At 37.9% G+C, this 19,801-nt stretch overlaps 1 protein-coding gene across 1 annotated transcript in view; it reads left to right on the top strand.

The window, feature by feature from the left end:
* The window catches only part of LOC135073794 (disintegrin and metalloproteinase domain-containing protein 10), a 69,686-nt gene that overhangs the window by 10,381 nt on the left and 39,504 nt on the right, over positions 1-19,801 (top strand). The window contains exons 2-3 of the mRNA XM_063967973.1: positions 12,036-12,235; positions 13,797-13,863. Coding sequence (XP_063824043.1) covers positions 12,036-12,235; positions 13,797-13,863 — 267 coding nt within the window. The remainder of the gene's footprint in view (positions 1-12,035; positions 12,236-13,796; positions 13,864-19,801) is intronic.

Here is a 19,801-nt window from a genome sequence, read left to right as displayed (position 1 = left end):
TATCCGGCCGGATAGTAAATTTAGGCCGGATATCCGGCCTACCGGATAGTTACCGGATATCCGTTTCATCTCTAGTATTAAGTGTACATCGAAATGATTTTCATAGCAATGTCTTATTGTTAGAAGTTATGTACCTTATTGTTAGAAGTAAATAAATTAATACTTATACATTTTTATATTTTACTTGGAAGAAGATATGACTCTAACAACACTTATGTACACTTTATTTGAATAAATCGCCAAATATACCACCGCGGAGACCCCAATCGCGTCTCTGCGTGCCATTGAATCGTATGAGCGTATGGATTTTTTGCGTTATTTTTCACAATTTCCATTTTTAAAAATTACCTATCGATAGCTTACTTTATTCTGATGAATAAATGTCATTACAAGTTTTTCTCTAAAACTGATAATTTGGCTAGAAAAATATATTTTCTATCCACGCAGTACGCCGGCAGCGTTCGGATCGGATATAATGACGTCATCGTCCCCGCGCCGGGCGGTCAGTGAACTTTTTTAGTAATTTGGCCATAACTTCGTCAATTTTTGTCGTAGAACAAAAATTTTTGCACTGTGTATTAAGGATTTCTTAGCCCTATAAATCTGCATTCACAGCTAAAAATCGAAATGATCCTCATTGGATGTTACTGCGATGCGCCTGCACAGCTCCGTACTGTATCGTGTCATTGTCTCGCGGTGTAATGTTATATAACAGCACTATCCATAAACGCCTGTTTCGCACGCTGTTACGGCGATACTTCAATTATTTCAATGTTACTTGGGCGCCAAGAAAGGCAAGCAAGTCCATATCTCACGCAAATGTTAGTTACGTTGATGGAAAAAACGCTGTGGATAAAAATATTCATCTCTGTGTTTTGGGGGTTTTATCATAATGTTAAATTAATTTATTCGTTGATACTTTAAATAAAAAGAGAACAAATATAATGTCCGGTGCGGTTAGCAGTCGTACACGCTAAAGCTTTTCGAGATAAAACTGTTATACAGAACCGTGTGACAGGAAATAGTAATTTCAATGACACTGTGATAATCATGACACAGAATTTGCTCAACTAAGCCAAAATAACCGCTGTTGTAATGTTATCTGTATAAATGTTGATTGTATAAACCTCTTATCTTTGTTAAAATAAAGTTATTTTCTTTTTACTCTTCTTCTGATGACTACATATATACTTACCAGTTTACTTTAAAATAAAATAGCGTAAAACCTCACAATAACTGACGTGATTCAGTACTTCTCGTAATTGCCGCCGCACTATTAAATTTTCTCAGTAATGCGCGTCATTTTATTAAACCCCATAATTACAAAATTGCACGACTTACATACAAGATACTAGAGTAGGATACAATAAGCTATTATTGACCATTATGTATTCATGATGTACTTACCTACATCAATATTCCCACCTTACCTGTTTCATGTTCACAGTAAAATCAGTACCTTTACTCCTTCTTTGTTTCTGCGCTTTATTTCTAAAATGAATATTATTATAATTTCCGTAGGTAGTAGATATTCCGTAGATCCTTATTAGTTTTGACTGATTGTTCTTTGACTTGCTCCATATCGATTATGAAACATATTATTATCTCAGGATTACTGGCAAACAGCAAGCCTTTTAAACATTGTTTCCAAACTGTACTTGCCGTTAAACGGCAACAAAGAACAGTGCTATAGTCAAGCGAAATCTCCAAAATGGCCCGAAGCAAACAGTTAGTGCAACTGGCACCCGCGCGAAGTGGCATCCCCTGTGTCCCGGCTCTCCCGAGCAGCGCCCGACGCGCGTAATCCCTGAATGGGTTATGCTTAATGCACGCTACAAGGAGCAATGACACTGCACGGTCCGAGCAACTGGCTTTCCACAAATCTGCCAAAATACACAACGAGGATTAGCCGCTTGAAGGCACATCTGGACTATACATTTTAGATGCAAAATCGCACTTATGACAACTACATAAGATGCTACAGTGTTTAGTTTAATGTGCTTGGAATTATTTGCAACGGTTCGGTTCGTCGAATTCGTCTCATATTAGCTCAAAGATAAAGTATGAATCATTTCGCGCAACTCATTTTTGTGTTGCAGGAAATCTATCGTTTGCTGCGTTTCTCTGAAATAAACCATGCACTCGTCATTTCTATATATTTGACCTAATTCAGAGCACCGTATGAATAAATCATAATTTATTACTCTAATTTTCCTGTTATAGTATGTATGTAACACCCACTACAAAGGTTTTGTGTGAGGTCATCGATTCGTCATCGTAACTGAAGACCTCTGATAGGACTGTTATTTTTATAGGAAGACATTAGTCTAGCTCTAGTCTAGGCTAGACCGATTAAACAGGTCTACTAATTTGGGTCATACTTTTTCTCATTAAGTTTCTCTACACTGACCAGTTCAAAGAAGCTGTTAAAGCGTTAGCTAAGATTGTACGCTGACGCAAACACATTGGTCGATGTAGGGTAATTTTCCGAGGCTTAAAACATAACTGCCGAATAATTAGGCCAATGCGTGCTAGCCTTCGCTCAGTGAGTCAAGAGCACGCATACTACAGGCGGAAGGTCGTTTTGGTAAAAATGCAACAATTCTGGTTATGTTGGAAACCTTAAAAAATATATCCTCATAGTTTTCTTTAGAATCCATTCTGTGTTAGTTTGGACTTTATGTAATTTACTCAATAGTTAAACGATTAGAAACTCTATTCACAGTTGAAGAGCTATAGATGTGTTTTAGTGATTGCGGAATCTCAAGCCTCATTATGTGGTCTTCTTTATCTGCCTGCAAAAAAGTTCGCTTCCAATGTAAATAGCGAAAGCTGTTGACCTCATAAAACACGTGAAGAACGAATCATCTGGAGTCTCTTGTGTGGTTAGAAAAATCTATTACTCAGGGCTGTTTAGATTGAGGCGGGCTCTAAAGCGTGTTACAGCCTTGGAAGCCAGGCACGCTCCGTCGAGCATGACGCGGTAGACTCCAACCCAGCGGCGATATCTTTAATCTATTGTACCTACGATACGATCTCGCCCCTACTATCCTTGCCAGCACATTTTTTCCCTTGTATTTTTATGGGTAACGGTATCGCTAATACTCGTACTTGCAACATATACATGTACCGCTTTAATTTCTGATAAGAGGTCAATTTCGATCTCTCTTCGCGCATCAACTGCCACCAATCTTGTCAATTTCCGCTCGCTAAGTTTAGTTTACAGAGGGTTTCGCTTGTCTCCAGTCGAGATTTATGGAGCATCTGTCGCAATTAAACTTGATGACTGATTTAATGTTCAATTCGAATGAAAAAGATATTATGCTAGGTGTATTCTGTCCTTTAACATAAATTCTAAATTCGAGTGAGAATATAAAGCTCACTTGACAAATTGTAGAGTCGGCGTCTTAAATAAACTGCATGTGAGTCATCTTAGTCAACCTGCAAGATTGAACCTTCAAGCCGTAGATGCAGGTCTGCAATCTCTGGCCATTAAACCGGGCGGGGGACTAATTACGAAGTTGAGGGGCCGGGCAGTTGGTAGCTCGAGTTATAATGGGCAGTGGCAATAAGCCACAGTGACTGTGACAACGGATACTGTCACTCATATTAAATGCACTGAATGAGAATCCGAGACGGCACACGACGCACAGACGTCTCGGTCACCGGCTTATGATAATAAAGCTATTGACTCACGCAATTTTTCTGTCTTAGAAACTCATCTTGGCAGCACAGCAAGCCAGACCTCTAACGGCACCATTATGCAACTTTATAATGAAGTTTGCACACAAATGCGATGTCACTTGGCGTTGAGACGCCTTCCATTATTTCTTTCTACATTCTGTTTTCAGCTAAACGATGTTGTTAAAAATTATGATCCCATAATCCACTGAATAAACTGTTTGAAGCGTTGTTTAACTGGAGAGCGAAATAATAGCGTTTCTTTTCTTTGTCTTGATAGAGGTTATTGAATGGAGATGAATAGTACGTTATTATTTATTGCATTTGTAAATGTTAATAAAACATTGTTATCACATTTCTAGGAACTTTCAACGGCTATTAATGAATGCGATATCAATCGTAAGTACGGTTCAATCAATTCTTCGTTGTGTCCTGTTTATAAACATGCCATTACTGAGTTTCTCTTGCTTATTTATTACAATCGCACTCAGTTTTTATTTGATAGCTTGACAATAAGTTTAAGTAGTTTCTTCTTGGTAGCTCGAGTCGCTGTTTTATTGCTGTAGTAATAGGAAAGTTTTTCTTGCTTTAAATTAACCAATCAACATTACATGAACATTATTTGGCTGATGGGGTTGTATAGACCGCGGATTCAACTGCGTTTGCTGATCGATCTATGTATGCGCGAGATGAAATCAAGAGTATACATGTTACGGTTAATGTGATAAATTGAAAATTATTAATAATAACCGGTTATTATGAATAATTACCAACAGCCGCGGTAAAAGTGATAAATTAATCACATTTAACAGTGATTATTTAATAATTCAACTTTAGTACTAACAAATTTCATAAAAGACAACAACATATTGTGTACGTGCTCGTGTACAGCCAAACTTTTGAACGTTTTGATATCATATATTAATATAATTTGGCATAATGAGTTTGGAATGTTTCTTGCATAATATTACTTTTCCATGATGCCTATAACATAATGTTTTGATTTAAAGTGAAAAATAAGTTAAGGTGCGGCGGGGGTGGCCCTTGGGCCACCCCTAAGCCGCCTATTTAGTTTTATACACACATAAATGACCTCATATTAATCACATTTACCAAATCATGCGGTAATTATTCATAATAACCGGCGATTATTCATAATTTTCACATTTATCACTTTGACCGTAACAATACATACAAATAGATACATAGGTGGTGCGCGGTCGATGACCCCGCCCGCCCGTTGTCCGTGGGCGGGCAGCGGCGCGTTTAGGCGCGCATGTAAACATAAACAAACGATTCGGTGGCTGTGCTGAATCGTTACTTTTTAACTTAGTCGCGATTACCAATATAAACGCTTAGCAAACATTATGGAGTCGTTAATAATCACATACTTATGTATCTACCTTAGATTTCTTTGTTAAATGACCTCATTAAGACACAATTTAAGCACTTGAAACTAATTAATTACTCACACTGACACTAACTCTTTCTTTCTTTCTTTCTAAATATTCGGATAATGTAAGTATTAGTTAAGTCAGCAAATTTTGTTTTACATAAATTATTGAGTCGATCGGATCGGAGCACGTTCTGCAATAAAGCTTAAAATAATAAATTTCGATATTATGTACAGATTATACAGCGAAAATGTTGTTTGATAGTTTTATTGGAACAATTTTGACCGAATTTTAGTTTAAATGACTAGTCCATTAAGCTTTGTGTAAAATTGCTTCTCTTTGAGCCTCTAATACAAACAAAAGACTTTACAATGGAAAATATTTACTATTACCAAGTCCATACTTTATTTATTCCAATTTGTAGTTCAATACTGTCTGTCTTCTGAGTTATATTAACTTTAGCAGACATTTCTTCAAATTGTTCCTACATAATTGAATAAGAGACTAATAATAAAATTTGTTTCGGGCTGTAAAATACAGCAAATTGGTTCAACCACGTAACATAGTGATAGAACTCAGGTTATAAGAGATTTATTTTTATCTAAAGCGTTGTAAGAATAATTGGGTCACTAGAGCTGAGCGGCTCGAGATCAGCGCTTCCTGGTTCCGTACAATCCCGCACTATCTGGCGCGCACAATGGCACCACCTCCCTTACATATGTAATATCGGATTCTTTCGCAGTCGCTTTAAAACGTGTTCCGAGATGAAAAGCGCGGTATCACATTGACGCCGCATCGCGTTTCACGACAACGTTAAATATGAGATTATCTTTTTGGATTTTTCACATACGGTTTTAGTTATTCGCAGCTGTAAAAAATCAGTTTCGGATTTGGCTGACACCATTTGTAACAGTTATTGAGATCTTCATTTATTGTGATAATTAAAAGCTTATTTGTGTCTGGTACCGAAGAATATCTGGTACCGACGAATATGGTATAATGTGACTCAACTCAATGTAAGCGACTTCATTTGTTGCAACTTCCAACCCACACCATTCTGTGCCCAACTGCCCATACGTCAGAATTAGAATCTTACGATTATACCAATTTTGACCTGCGATGCGAGGGTTTACTCGAATACAGCCGACAGTCTCTTGTATTAAAAACAATTTACTATTCTTCCTTAAGCTCATTTAAAACACCTGTGCGAGAAGGTATGATTAAACGAACCTATTCTTTACGTGTTCACAACTGACTGTAAGTAAATGCAAGCCATTACACGTAACACATCGGCGCAATAAAGCACAGTTTCGCCAACGAAAGCAATTTACTTAAGGACAATGTTCGCGTGTAAGTCGCGGGACGCTCTGCCCAAGAGCTGCGGGGCAATTAGCGACACATGTCGACACTGTGTCCTTGCGAAACGAACGAAGTGACTTTACACCATACGCTTTCTGAAGCGCACAACAATATTATCGACACACGATCGTTTCTGCAATGACAAAGTAAGAAACTTCGCCACTTGTAAATGCCTATATTGTACTCTCGCTTACCGCTTAAAATTACCCGGGTAATCTTGCCAGCTAACCAACTGTGCGATGTAAGAACCCATTAGGTAGTTTGTAATCTAGAACGACTGCTCAACACTAACTTATCGCTGTCAATCTAATATGCACTCGATGTCGATGGTGCAGAAAATTATGTGGACGTGATGGATTTTGTAATTCCTTCAGTCTTCAAACACAAAAGCAAATATTGTAAAACATAATTTGTGTACCCAGCTGAGTCAGCTCAGTTCATCAGTTCTCTTCAATTGCCTGGCTCCCCCTTCGACCAAGGGTTTGTTACAGCATTTTCCATGCATAATAATTATGGAAGAGAATACCTTTGTGTTCATTGCATGTAAGGTATGATTACCTATTTAATAACAGCTGGTGTTTGAGATAACGAAATACGGCATATATTTAAAATTCTTTCATTTTTATAAAATGTGTGATGTGATTACTTATCCTTATCCCTATCAACGCAAATGTTCAGTAGTTCAAGCATGAAATGTAGTTACAAACATACGTCCGCACAAACTTTCGCTTTAATAATGTTAGACAAAATTAATAAGTTCCTTGTTCACAAGCGTTGGTCTGAAAATAATTTGCTCCCTACAATAAAAATAATTAAAAGCTGTAACAACTGGGAGCTGAGCTAGGAGCGTTGTTTAAACAAACTTTTAACAAATAAAACGGGGAGGCTAGTAGCAGCGGCTCTTGGGATTGGTTTTACGTCAGTTTAATTGGATGAGCAGCAGTTCAAATTCGCTACGTTCTGTACACAGTATATCAATTAGGTCGTATGGCACGGTCGTTGCTTTCTATCAGTATTTGTTGTTCGCCGATTGAGCAATTCTGGTACTCACTTCCCTCGAATCGTATTGTATACCACTGCGCTTCTGAAATGGTGACGTAGGTAGGTTAGGTACAATATTTTTATTTTAAACAGCAATGTTGTTTACGCTGATTCCGAAATTCTGGTAGATGTTATAGTCAAGAATGCAATCGCAACAAACTGGATTAGGTTTCAGTGTATTGTGTAACTGCACGTGTGAAGTCAATATTTTTAAACCCGATTTCGTGATTTCTATTCATAAAACTGTTTTCATTTCTTTCAATTTAGGTAGGTACTACGAGTTTTTGAAAGTGTGTAATCAGTGTTTAAAGCTCAAATCCCGTTCAATAAATAACATGTATCGATGTCGTTTTTGTGTGATACCAGTCAATAGAAAGGATGGTTAATATAGAAGTGGCTTCTTGGAGGGAAAGCTTGTATCGTAACTGGTCGCTAAGTAATTGCCACCGTCCCTTGGGTACTTTTCGCTCCGGCTCGGTTTGTGATGGCGTAAACACTTTCTGTTCACTGCCAACTAATTACATTTCTTTATCCACTTACAATCTGTTGGAAACAGTATAAAACAGTCAACCCTTTCAAAACTTGTCTAAAGTTAGTGTTATTGAAGCGACGAAAAGGACACTACGCTACTTGAGTGGCGTTTCATTACCCAGGATTGTATTAAACAGTGGATGTTTATCTTAGTTCAGATAAAATTAACTATTTATAACCCTTCGTGCTCAGAAACCCGTAGTTTAATTAAATGGGTCTGCTTTGTTCGGTGATGTGCACTAAACCGTTCAGGATTGTCGCAAAAAATCGCATCAAATAAAATTATTAGTAACATAAAATAAACAAAGATGCGCGTGCTGTGCCTGTGCGGTGTTCTTATTTTAAGTATAATAAACTTTGAAAACATGTAATTATGAGCGATTTCAGAACAACAAGAAAAGTTAAAACCCTCGCACTGAACAAAGTTTGCAATCCCGAGGGACAGCCGGGTAATCCCTAATCCCTTTGGGAGTCCTGCTCGCTCTCACTTCCAAACATTGGGTCGTCACGTACAGTTTCAGGTACAGACAGGGAACGTGTCGGGTGTAACATTGGAGGTGACTTACGGCTCTTATCACCACGTCATACATGCCATAAATGAAGTTATCTCAGCTGATATGCCGACCACTGTACCCAAGGGAAACCGCAGTGAACTCTGCATTCAGTGACGTCAAGTGATGTTTAATCTTTCGTTTGCGGTTAGTGTTTATTGTAACTTTAAAAGATTGTGGGACATTTTATTTTAACAATAATTTCTAGTTTACTACTTATTCAGTAATTAATCGCAAAACATGGGACTCTGAAGGATGTTAATTGCATCACAGCACATAGCATTATAATGGGATTTGTTGATCAAAAACGACACGGGGAATAAATCTATCATTTGTATGATGGTGAATGCGATTTTTATCTAAATAACATAATACATAGACTTTTCCTAATCGATCCCCCTGTCTTGTAAACTTTTTCAAGTATCATTAGGGTATTATATTTTACCAAAACTTAGCTTCTCTTAACTCGCCTTGCAGTTACCCTTTTGCTTCATAGAGCTTTAGAGGTAAAACCAAATTACAAATAAAGACATTTGCTAAATTAATTTCAATTACCTAACAACGTATTGGTAGCATGTGATAATTAATCCAATGAATTTCGGTAAGTTACAACGTGCCAGTAAGAGTTGTTTGGGCATGTCTGAGCATCGACAAGTTGCCTAACGCAAGAGGACATTGTTAAAGTTTGCGAGAAGTCTCCACTCCGCCGTCTCCTCATTTGGTGCTGCTAAACTACACTTGACTAATTAAATTGCTTTTGACCCTCGTCGGTGTCAGGCATTGTGCTCACGGACCCCTTTATTATTGCTGGCACTAAAAGGCATCATCAAGTACCAAAGTAATCCATACCACATCAACTATTCTTTGTTTCGCGCAAACAATCATTAAACAATTACCCATCTCGTGTATTTACATTGTTTACCTGTTAGTTACGTAAAATTGTTAGTTAACACAATGTAATTTACAGCAAAGCACATTAATTAACCTAGACCTAAATTGCGGTTAGCTAAACGCTTCAATAAACAATCGGGGTATTCACTCACGAAGCAAATACAGTATTTAAGGCATCGGGGCAGTATCACAAGAACGATTATGCAGATTTTCTATTTATTGCCCGACTAAGCAACTTGCGAAAGCAAATGCACTTAACTGGCTAGTTAGTTAAAAGAACCTGTACATTGCGCTGGCATTAAGCCTGGCTTTGTGACTACTTTCGGATGGGGTGGGGGTGGTCCTGTCCCACTGACCCACTGACACGCGCTCATAGCAAAAACCCCTCTGTATGACCGAACAAATAAACGTGGATGTGTAAATAATCCAGCCGAGAGTCGCCGCAAATGCTGCCGAGGCAGAACAGGCTGCGATGAATGATTGATAACTTATTGGACTACGGCCTCGACTACGGCCATTTTAAAATCGGATGATTTATTTTTTTCAAGCTCGCCATGATTTATGCGTAGGCGCTGTGATAAACTCGACCTTATATTAATAAAAATATAATCTAAAAATACAAGTATTCAGCTGATTAAAATAACACGCCAATTTAAATAGTATGCATATCAAAGCTGTGTTATTATTTTAATTTGCTTGCAATATGTAGAATACTGCATAAATAGGAAGGGGTTGAGCTGCATTCATATTTCATTCATTTATCGCTGATTATATTCTCATATTATTAACCTGTTTTATAAATATGTATTAAATGCGTATTTTCTGTATACCCTGGCGTTTAGCGTTAAAACTCTACCAGTTGCATATTTTATTTGAGATCTCGAATAAGGGAATCAGTTTCAAATGGCATGTTAAATAAATCAGCCTCGGTTCCCGTCTCGCGCATTCGGATTGCATTCAACTGCAGCTGTGTCGTAACTTATGTCCCGCTGCACATCACTATCCACCCGAGTCAGTATTGCAGCGGGTTTTAATCTCTTCCATACAACGCCGCGCTATCATTTCCTCATGCTGCATTTTCTTGGAACGAAGGCCTAACTAGAATAAATGGGCTATTTATTTGTTCGGGCTTGGGTTACGTGCTTGGCGCGCTCGCCACGTAACTACTTTCATATTTGCTACTGGACACCTCGCACACAATAAATTCACGAAGCCTTCCTCTACTAAGAAACTAGTTCGTGCGGTCCAATTTAATATTTTATTGAAGACTGTTCAGCAAACACATCAACATGGCAACTGCAAGTGTAAAATACAACACGTGGTGCACACTTGCATTTCGTCTCGCCATGTGACTTCCTTTCGTTTTTTTCTCGGTCCCAATGATATTTAGATTTGAGATGAATGAAGTGTGAAACGGCAACTGTTACCGTACCAATGAATTTGAGTTCGACAAAGTTACGCCCATTGTCCCCGACTTGAATGTCATTTTGGGTCCCGGAAAGTTTATAATTAACGTTACGGAAAAATTCGAACTGAGAAAATCGAATTCTGCTCAAGTGTCGTTTAATCAAACTCAAGATTTACAGTCTGAAAATTGAGTTTTGGTGCAGTGGCTTGCCGGTCCGTTCGACTTCTGAGCACCGTGATGACTTTATAAACCCCATTAGCATAATATTCATACCGCTTTTATGTATTCGGGACAAGTGCTGTAGGAAGAAATAGATAGCTCTATTTATTACTCCAGAGGATTGATTCCACGAATAAACTTTTGATATTTTCTTTTATGGTACGGTTGAATTTCTGATTTTGTTGTTTTCATTTTTATGAAACTGAAAGTATCTATTTCAGATATTCGGAAGTTTTGTAAAGTATTGGGTTTTTACGCTTTCAACCTCTACCGATTGACATTGAAAAAGATTCTGCCAATCCCGTGGCGTGGCCTGAATCGAATTAAGATTTAGTGGCGTTCAAATTGGCCTACTTGTATAAAAACACTCGATCGATGTCCGTTCCGAGATCTATTTATTATCCTAAGAAATGGAATTGCATTTTCTGTTGGAGTTGGAAAGAAAAGTTGGTCGTATTTTTCAGAGGTTTCGTGTGTTTGTAAGGGGATCCTTTGTTCTAATTCATCCGCATCACCTTTATCTCAGTCTTTTTATTCTTGCTTATAATAGAAGCTGCTTTTGCCATCTACACAGATTAAGACCTTTTCGCCGTAAAGCTCATCGTGAATAACTTTAGGTACTCATTTAAAAGTAAATTGAGTTTATTTGATATAAACTCAGACATCTCAAACGTAAATGATAGGTATTACGAATATCATAAATATTAATTTATAACTGGTCGTTGAACTCTGAACCCGGCCGATCTTAATTTCGATTTATTCACTTGAAAAATCTGCTGTATTTAGTGGGCTTTGAACCTTTCTTTTACCAACAAAATATGTATTTTCTAGTGTCTATTATAATTTGTATCTTGACTAGCGCTTATACTATATGGATGATATTATGATTGAGCTCTGTTACATTACAAAATGTAGTCATACGTTTTGCTCATACTAAAGTCCTTGTCTCCTTTGTTGCAGCATCATACCGTGAGCTAAACGAATACATCCGCCACTACGAGCCGCTCGACTATGACTCGCGAGCGATACACGAGCAGCACTTGCGAACGCGGCGCTCCACAGACGCGCCAGCTGACCTGCATCTCCATTTCCGAGCGCACAGCAGAAGGTTCCACCTACGGTTGCGAAGGGACCTATCAGCTTTCACAGACGACTTTAAGGTAAGATTTCCATGTTATAGCTACGCGTTTTCAAAGTAAAGGCAAAGGTGAGCGTAAGCCGTAGACGACACAGAGAAAGAAAAATGCCGTAACGCATGCAAATGGCCGTATGCTATTGGGATGCGTTGTATAATCGCATGAGGTGACGTTGGTGCTTCTGCTCGCAGTTTGTCGACTCTACCTGAAATTCTTACTGTGTGCTAAGAGCATGCAGACCTTATTGTTTGCTATTTGACTTATCTGCTCTACACTCGATTATTCCACTTTGTTCACCTGGGTGATATCACCTGGTTAGCCCAGGTGAAGGGTGAAGAAATTGGAATTTTTAGTGTATTCATTTCACCTCGGAACCATTTCACCCAGGTGAATTGATTTGACTAAAGCAGTAAGTAGCCTTTGTTCACCTAGGAATTATTGCACTCATGTTTTCGCATATGTTCACCTGGGTAAATTAATTCCTAGTTGAACAATGGCGACCGCTTTAATCGACTCAATTCACCTGGAAAATGAAGCATAAGGTTCCGAGGTGACATGAGGACACTAAAAATCTACTTTCTTCTCCCAGGTGATATCATCCAGGTGAACAAAGTGGAATAATTACTCAATCCTAAAATCGAGTAGCGAGCAATAGGTGGATTTGGTAATCCCTATGCAGAGTAAGTCTGGGCGGGTGACCACAGATGTGAGGAACGAGGAGTGGTACTTGCGGTCACGTCTCATCGGACGTGCACCTCTGTGCTTCTATTTACGATTTCCGAGGGACGTGTGTGATTTTTGCGGCGACTTTAACAGGATACTACATACAAAGAAAACCACAGTCGCCCATCTGTTTTAATTTAAACTGAGAGTTCAGCTCGGTATCTAAATGTACCCAATTGAACTCGAATATTGTTTTTCGCAAGAATCTTGTTGATAAGTTGAATGAACAGCTGTCCCTTTTCATTACTATACATCTAAAAACATAAAATTCACATACAATCACAAAATACCTGTAGACATCACGATGGCGCGTCGCAACTCGCTACGCAATTTTATCTCCTATCTAATAGAAAATGGTATTATCTTAACTATGGGTAATATTGTAAAACAAAAATACGTACTTACTCAGCATTTAATCAATGTGATAATATTTTAATACATACTGAGTTCATTTTCTACCCTTTGTTTGGATTCCAAGAAACTTAGATCCATAATTCATCCCAAAATTTTATCTATTAATTAGCCTCTCCTCACTTTATTAATGTACAGATTTATTAATTATCAGAAGTTTAATTTAACAGTAATAAAATTCATTAACATTCGAATAAATGAAATTGGAATGTGTTATTTTTTAAATAATAGCAGTGAAACACCCAATTAATTAAAACGTGTGCTTTATTTTTAAAACATTTCATGAATTTATTTTGCCCCGAGTACGGCCTGTGGTACGGCTGATTACTGTTTTCCTTAATATGATTACTGGTGATACGATTTGAGGCCACAAAGTCCAAACGTTGTAATCAAAAAATAACGTAGTGCCTCCATTTATGTTGTTTGACTGCTAATTAAATCTTTTTCACAGGTCGAAGGCACACAAGGTCAGCTCCACGATGTCGATACGTCACATCTCTATCACGGCGAATTGGCTGGTAAGCAAAAGAGACTATGTATTTTATTACACTGTTTGTAAGTTTATTAACCTCTATGACTGTATTTATTAAGGGCTTATTTAATCTAGCGCAGAGATTTTTTAAAGTATCTAGATTTAATGAAAAGCTTAGCTTACAGCGATGCTGAAAGTCAGACTTAATTATAAATGCAATGTTTACCAAGTACTTCGTGCGTGTTGCTTTTAGAATGAGAAGATTAGAGGTGTAAAACTGCGACTTTTTAAGATTACAATTTTAATGAAAATTGTACTGGTTGAGAAAATTTTCACTTATTTCAACTACAACTACCCTCATATTTTAGAAATACAATAGTTAATTGAGCCATTCAAGCTTCTGAGGTCATAGCCTAAGAACAACATTTATCTAACTCGTCTAGACAGAACCGGACCTTAGCAACAATTTGCGGTAATTGCAAAACAACAGAGCGTGTTATGGTTTTGGTTAGCGGCAAATGAATTGAGGTACTGTGGAAAATAACTTAAAGTGGAGGTAGCGCTCGAACAGTTTAGAACTGAGTGCTCGTCCCAACAAGACAGACGAGCCCACGGCAGACTGGCACCCGCAACTCGGCACCCATTGTACCCTTAGGAACATCGCTGTTATCTACACCCAAGATAGACCGCCATTGTTTGCCCGGGGGGAAATTTAATAAGTCCCCGCTCCGGGTATGTCGACGGCGATTGTGTTTCTCTTTAATCAAACAGGGCTAAACGCTCCCGCCTCGCGTTTGGTCGACAGCGAATGGGGACTGGGGAGGACTGGACGATCCTCTTGTCAACATTAATAATTCCTCGAGAGCACTAAAACATATTTCTTTTCGCAATTACTGGCGTCAAAGTCCCAGCTAATTGGGAGCTTTCGGCGGCCACTCGACTTTTAACGTCGACGGAGGGCGCGGGCCGCCCGCCCGCCGCTCGCCTGCTCGGTGCAATGTAAATAATTACTGCGTTGGAAATTTACACAGCATTCTTGATTCGCGAAATATGTAAATCATGGAAAAGATTCATAACATTTTGTTTACGGCTCGCGTCGGCATTGCGCTTACAAAGCATCCTCGACTCTGTATTGAAGTGAAGAGAAATGAATGATTGTCGGAAACCGGAGTTTATATCAGAGATAACCCTTGCAGTCTGGTTGGCTGAAAAAGTTTAAAATGAAAATAAAAAAAAATAAAACCGACTCCAAAAAACCTACACTAAAACGTAGAAAAATAATTACTAATTACCTACTTATTTATTAGGACGAATTATTAATATTTATGTAGGTATACCATGATTGATACTTCTGGAGTCGGTGCCAAGATTATGAAACATGTAAAGTTTGCCTGCACCGACTCCAAAAGTATCAATCATGGTATACCTACATAAATATTAATAATTCGTCCTAATAAATAAGTAGGTAATTAGTAATTATTTTTCTACGTTTTAGTGTAGGTTTTTTGGAGTCGGTTTTATTTTTTTTTATAAAATTTTACTTATTTCTTGCTTTTTAGTTAACTAATTATTACCTTGATGTTACCACTGAAGGTAGGCAGTACACTGAGACCAAAAAAAATTGGTTCATAATCGGCGGAGATATTGCGTATAAAAAAGTTCATCCCCAATTTTCCACCCTTGGGGGTGAAATATTTTCTTCAAATTCGCATGAAACCACCCTTTTGATAATACCTATTCAACAAAAAAATAATCGTTCAAATTGGTTTTTAATCGGCGGAGATATTGCGTATAAAAAAGTTCATCCCCAGTTTTCCACCCTTGGGGGTTGTTTTTTTTATTATTAAATTTAAATGGGACCACCCTTGAGGTATTACCTATACGCCGAAAAAAGATTTGTTCAAATCGGTTCATAATTGGCGGAGTTATCGCGTAACAAACATAGAAAAAAAAAAAAAACATACGGGTCGAATTGAGAACCTCCTCCTTTTTTGAAGTCGGTTGATAATAAGTAGACCGTCCGCGTCTTGGAGTCGGTTCGTTATTACGAACTCCTCGCCGACTGGCACCAGCAAAGTTTTCTGCGAAGAAAAATACCAAGTTAAATTGAATATTGTTATACTTGATACATCACCAATGGTGCGTATTGTGATACTGTCGGAATACATCGGCTGTTATGATCGCTAAAGTTTGGTACAGTGTAAATGGATAAAGTTGTACGGAGGGCGGGCGCATCGATCGCAGTTCGTCGCCCTACTTACGCGCGCGGCCAGCGATGGATGCACTTACCGACTTACCGTGGACTCGCCATTCGCCACCAGAATGGGTAAAACACTGCAAATGTAATTGTCGGGGTTTACCATTCGAACCAACGATCCAGAAAATGTTATTTACCATACCTTAGGGATGTTTTCAGGCTTGATATTGGTTGGGAAGGTCGCAACCGCGAGTTAAACTTCAAACTTTTTATGGATACAGAAAAAGCTAAAAACTGCTCTCCAAGCATACGAAATTGTATACATTGATTGTGTAATAAAAATTTTCGAACGTAGGTTCGTACTTTTATACCAAAAATATTGTGTACTTATTTTTAAGAATCTGTTGTGAAAAATATTGAGCCTATACATATTTTGTAATTAATTGAGCGTTTACGATTTTTGTTCAATAAACGGATGAAAATGTACGGAAAATTCTCCACTGGAGTATAGGTAACACACATTGGTCTGTTTTTGATATGAAAATCATAAAAGCTCACGAGTCTCGCACCTGATCTAATTTCACAGTTTGTTGATCGTCGATAAACCCTCTCTAAACATTTCGATGCACGCTTTGTTTACGCATCTATGCTTTCAAGCTTCAAGCGCACGTAAACGTAAAGCATTAGTGAGTAAAGTAAACCTCGGGTTAAACGTTAAATTATCCTGTTTTACAAAATAGAAATAGATAAAACGTCGAATTTATTTTCTGTTAGCACACGCATATCACTCACAGAGTATCGGGGATGTAAAATAAATACGTTTCCCGTAAATTCTTCAGTACATCGGCGAGGTAAATAAAATTACTCAATGATAAAATAAAGTAGGTACGCCGACTGCCGGCTCTCTTGACTTCAGAAAATGTACGCGAATTTTTCTGCCACCGCTCTTAAATTTTACTGAAAACATTTTCGGGCCCTGCGGTTTGTGCGGAAAACATTTCACGTCTCTTTCCTATTTTACTTGCCATACCTTCGTAATTTTGGATCTGATATTATAAATATTATGTAGGGACCAGGGATAGACCACAGGATTAACAAATCGCTCGTTGTTAATTCTCGTTTATAAAATGGTTTAGTAGGAACAATGGGCAAGCAATCGTCGTCTCTTTCGTCGAATAATATAATGACAAGCAGGTGCAAATTTATTGAGCTCTTGCTCGCCGTTTCGACATTCTCGGAGCGGTGGCCTCGACAATATCGACGCCAGCCATTGTCATTCGAACAAATTGTCTCGCACAATACGAATGGCGAGCTAATAGTTATGGGGTAACGTAAAATTCGAAGGAACAACGATATTAGTTTATCTATCTAAAAGACAGACGTAAGATCAATGAGGCGCAATCGTAGCATAAACCTGGGAATTGGATAGACCAAGATGATGTAATGTATAATTATTATCACTCCGTAAAAACCTACGCAAAAAAATCTTACACCATCTCATCACTAAAAATAGTTTCCATAATGCATCAAGCAACATTTATACCAAATGCAATTAATGAATCATGCAACAACTCGTGCGTGATTTTTAAATAATAAGCTCGACTTTCCCGTGCAAAATGTTCACGTGCTCTTATCACCACGTTACGTTACTTTCTCGTCGATATTGCTTACAATTTCTTGGGTTACATAGCTATTATAACTATGTTTAATTCGTAAAATCTGGCATGTAGAAGTTCCCATGTTATATTGAACTTGCCAGGGATTTTCATAACAGATTTGGGTGTAAACATCCCAGGAAACTTGATTGAGGAAAACCCTATATCTATCTGTCAGAGTACAATTTTCCAGTGTAATTGGAATTTCACGTCAAAACAACTTGATGAAATCTCATCAAACGGGTATAGTTCATTAGATGTTATCTATTAAAATGTCTAGGTTTTTCCTCAGTTGATGATAACTGACGTATTACAGCGTTTTGCCGCATGAATTAGTTTACATTGAGCTTGATCGAAGCGTGAATAATGCATCGGCGCCACGCGTGTGAGCTCACACGTGCTCTCCGCTTCCAATGCATTACAAGTTCCGCGCTCAGCTGATAGTTCCCCGACTGTTCCCCTGTCCCCGTCACCTGCCTAAGTGCCTAACAACCAAATGAGTCACAATCATTACTTTTATTAACCCCACATTGCCGCACGACATCGTCATTAAATTCTATAACGGTTTTACTACCACACAAAACTTACACCCATTTCCTGCTTGTTATCAATTTGAGTAACGCTTACAAAAGCTCCACGCAAACAAGGAAGCCATCATTATAATCAAAATTTCCTATCGCAAAACAATTTTATTATCAGCTTACTTACCAGCCAGCCAACTCAAATATCTTGAACGCCTCGTAATTACTTATCCTTAGGCAGTCGAATAACATTGACAATGGAAAGCGTCCCCGAACGATTGTTTGATAAAAAAATCTGATTAAACTACAACAATGTGACCCTTCACGTGACCTTATTGTTTCGATCTTGCGCAAAACGGCTTCCATTTAGCCTTTGAACGTTTGACGAGAAATTATTCGAAGTTCTCCCAGAGCGTGATACCGAAGTCTTTAAGTTTTAAAGTTTAAATAACAATTTAATGTGACTTGTAAACTCAATAAAACTTCAGTTGAGTAGAGTTGAACAAAAGCGCAGCCCTTTGTATTTCGTGCAAATAAATTTTGTAAGTGTTTTTATGATTATGAATTCGCCGTTTTGTATGAAGGATTCCATAAAAGAAAACTTAATTTTCAGAACTTTTAAGAAATTTGTAGTTAACTTTATGTTTGCGGGCATGAACAACAAGAAACTAACAGTCAGCTGATAAAACTATTTCTAATCGTAAAGTTTTGAAGACTGAATTTTAGTTACAAGTAAAATCTTGAAATCAAGTTTCAAACGAAGAAAATGAATCACAACAATTATGAACTCGTAAAGAAAATCCCATCAAAAACAATACTACTTGTCAAAAAAACCAAGTCTCGCAACTCAGTTGTTCTACGGTAAAAAGTTGTGAGATCCATGTAATACCAAGTCCAGGCCAGGAAATCTTTAACGTTTTACATAAATTATTGACTTGGCCATCGCACTAAATAATTTTATTTACACGTGTTTTCATGCGATGACCAAGTCAATATATTTATGTAAAACGTTAAAGATTTCCTGGCCTGGACTTGGTATTACATGGATCTCACAACTTTTTACCGTAGAACAACTGAGTTGCGAGACTTGGTTTTTTTGACAAGTATTGTTTTTGATGGGATCTCATTTATTTTTGTATTTTGTAGACAGCAGTTATGTATCTAGAAAACTGGACCGAAATTGAAAAATTTTACTCGACTTGGCGGTTGCACTACCGTGCCCCCAAATCTCATTTCTTTTTGTATTTTGTAGACAGCAGTTATGTATCTAGAAAACTGGACCGAAATTGAAAAATTTTACTCGACTTGGCGGTTGCACTACCGTGCCCCCAAATATTTTAGTTTTTCCTTGATTCATACACCAAACACTACTTATATTCCAAATTTGAAGCTTCTAGGTCTGCTAGAAGTGCCTTAGAGTTTTGATGATCGGTGAGTCAGTGAGTCAGTCAGTGAGTGACAAAATTAAGTAACTTTGACCCGTTATAATTCTTAAACTACTGGTTCAAATTGAATGAAATTTTAAATATACCGTGTCTTTACAATGCCTGCGTAGCTAATGAAAATTCAGCCTTCTAGTTTTATCCACAACGAAGTTACAGGCGGTCGAAA

Source organism: Ostrinia nubilalis, chromosome 8 (genome assembly GCF_963855985.1).
Source record: "Ostrinia nubilalis chromosome 8, ilOstNubi1.1, whole genome shotgun sequence".
Taxonomy (NCBI): domain Eukaryota; kingdom Metazoa; phylum Arthropoda; class Insecta; order Lepidoptera; family Crambidae; genus Ostrinia; species Ostrinia nubilalis.
The sequence above is the reverse complement of the archived record's forward strand: the minus strand, read 5'-3'. Positions and strand labels throughout refer to the sequence as shown.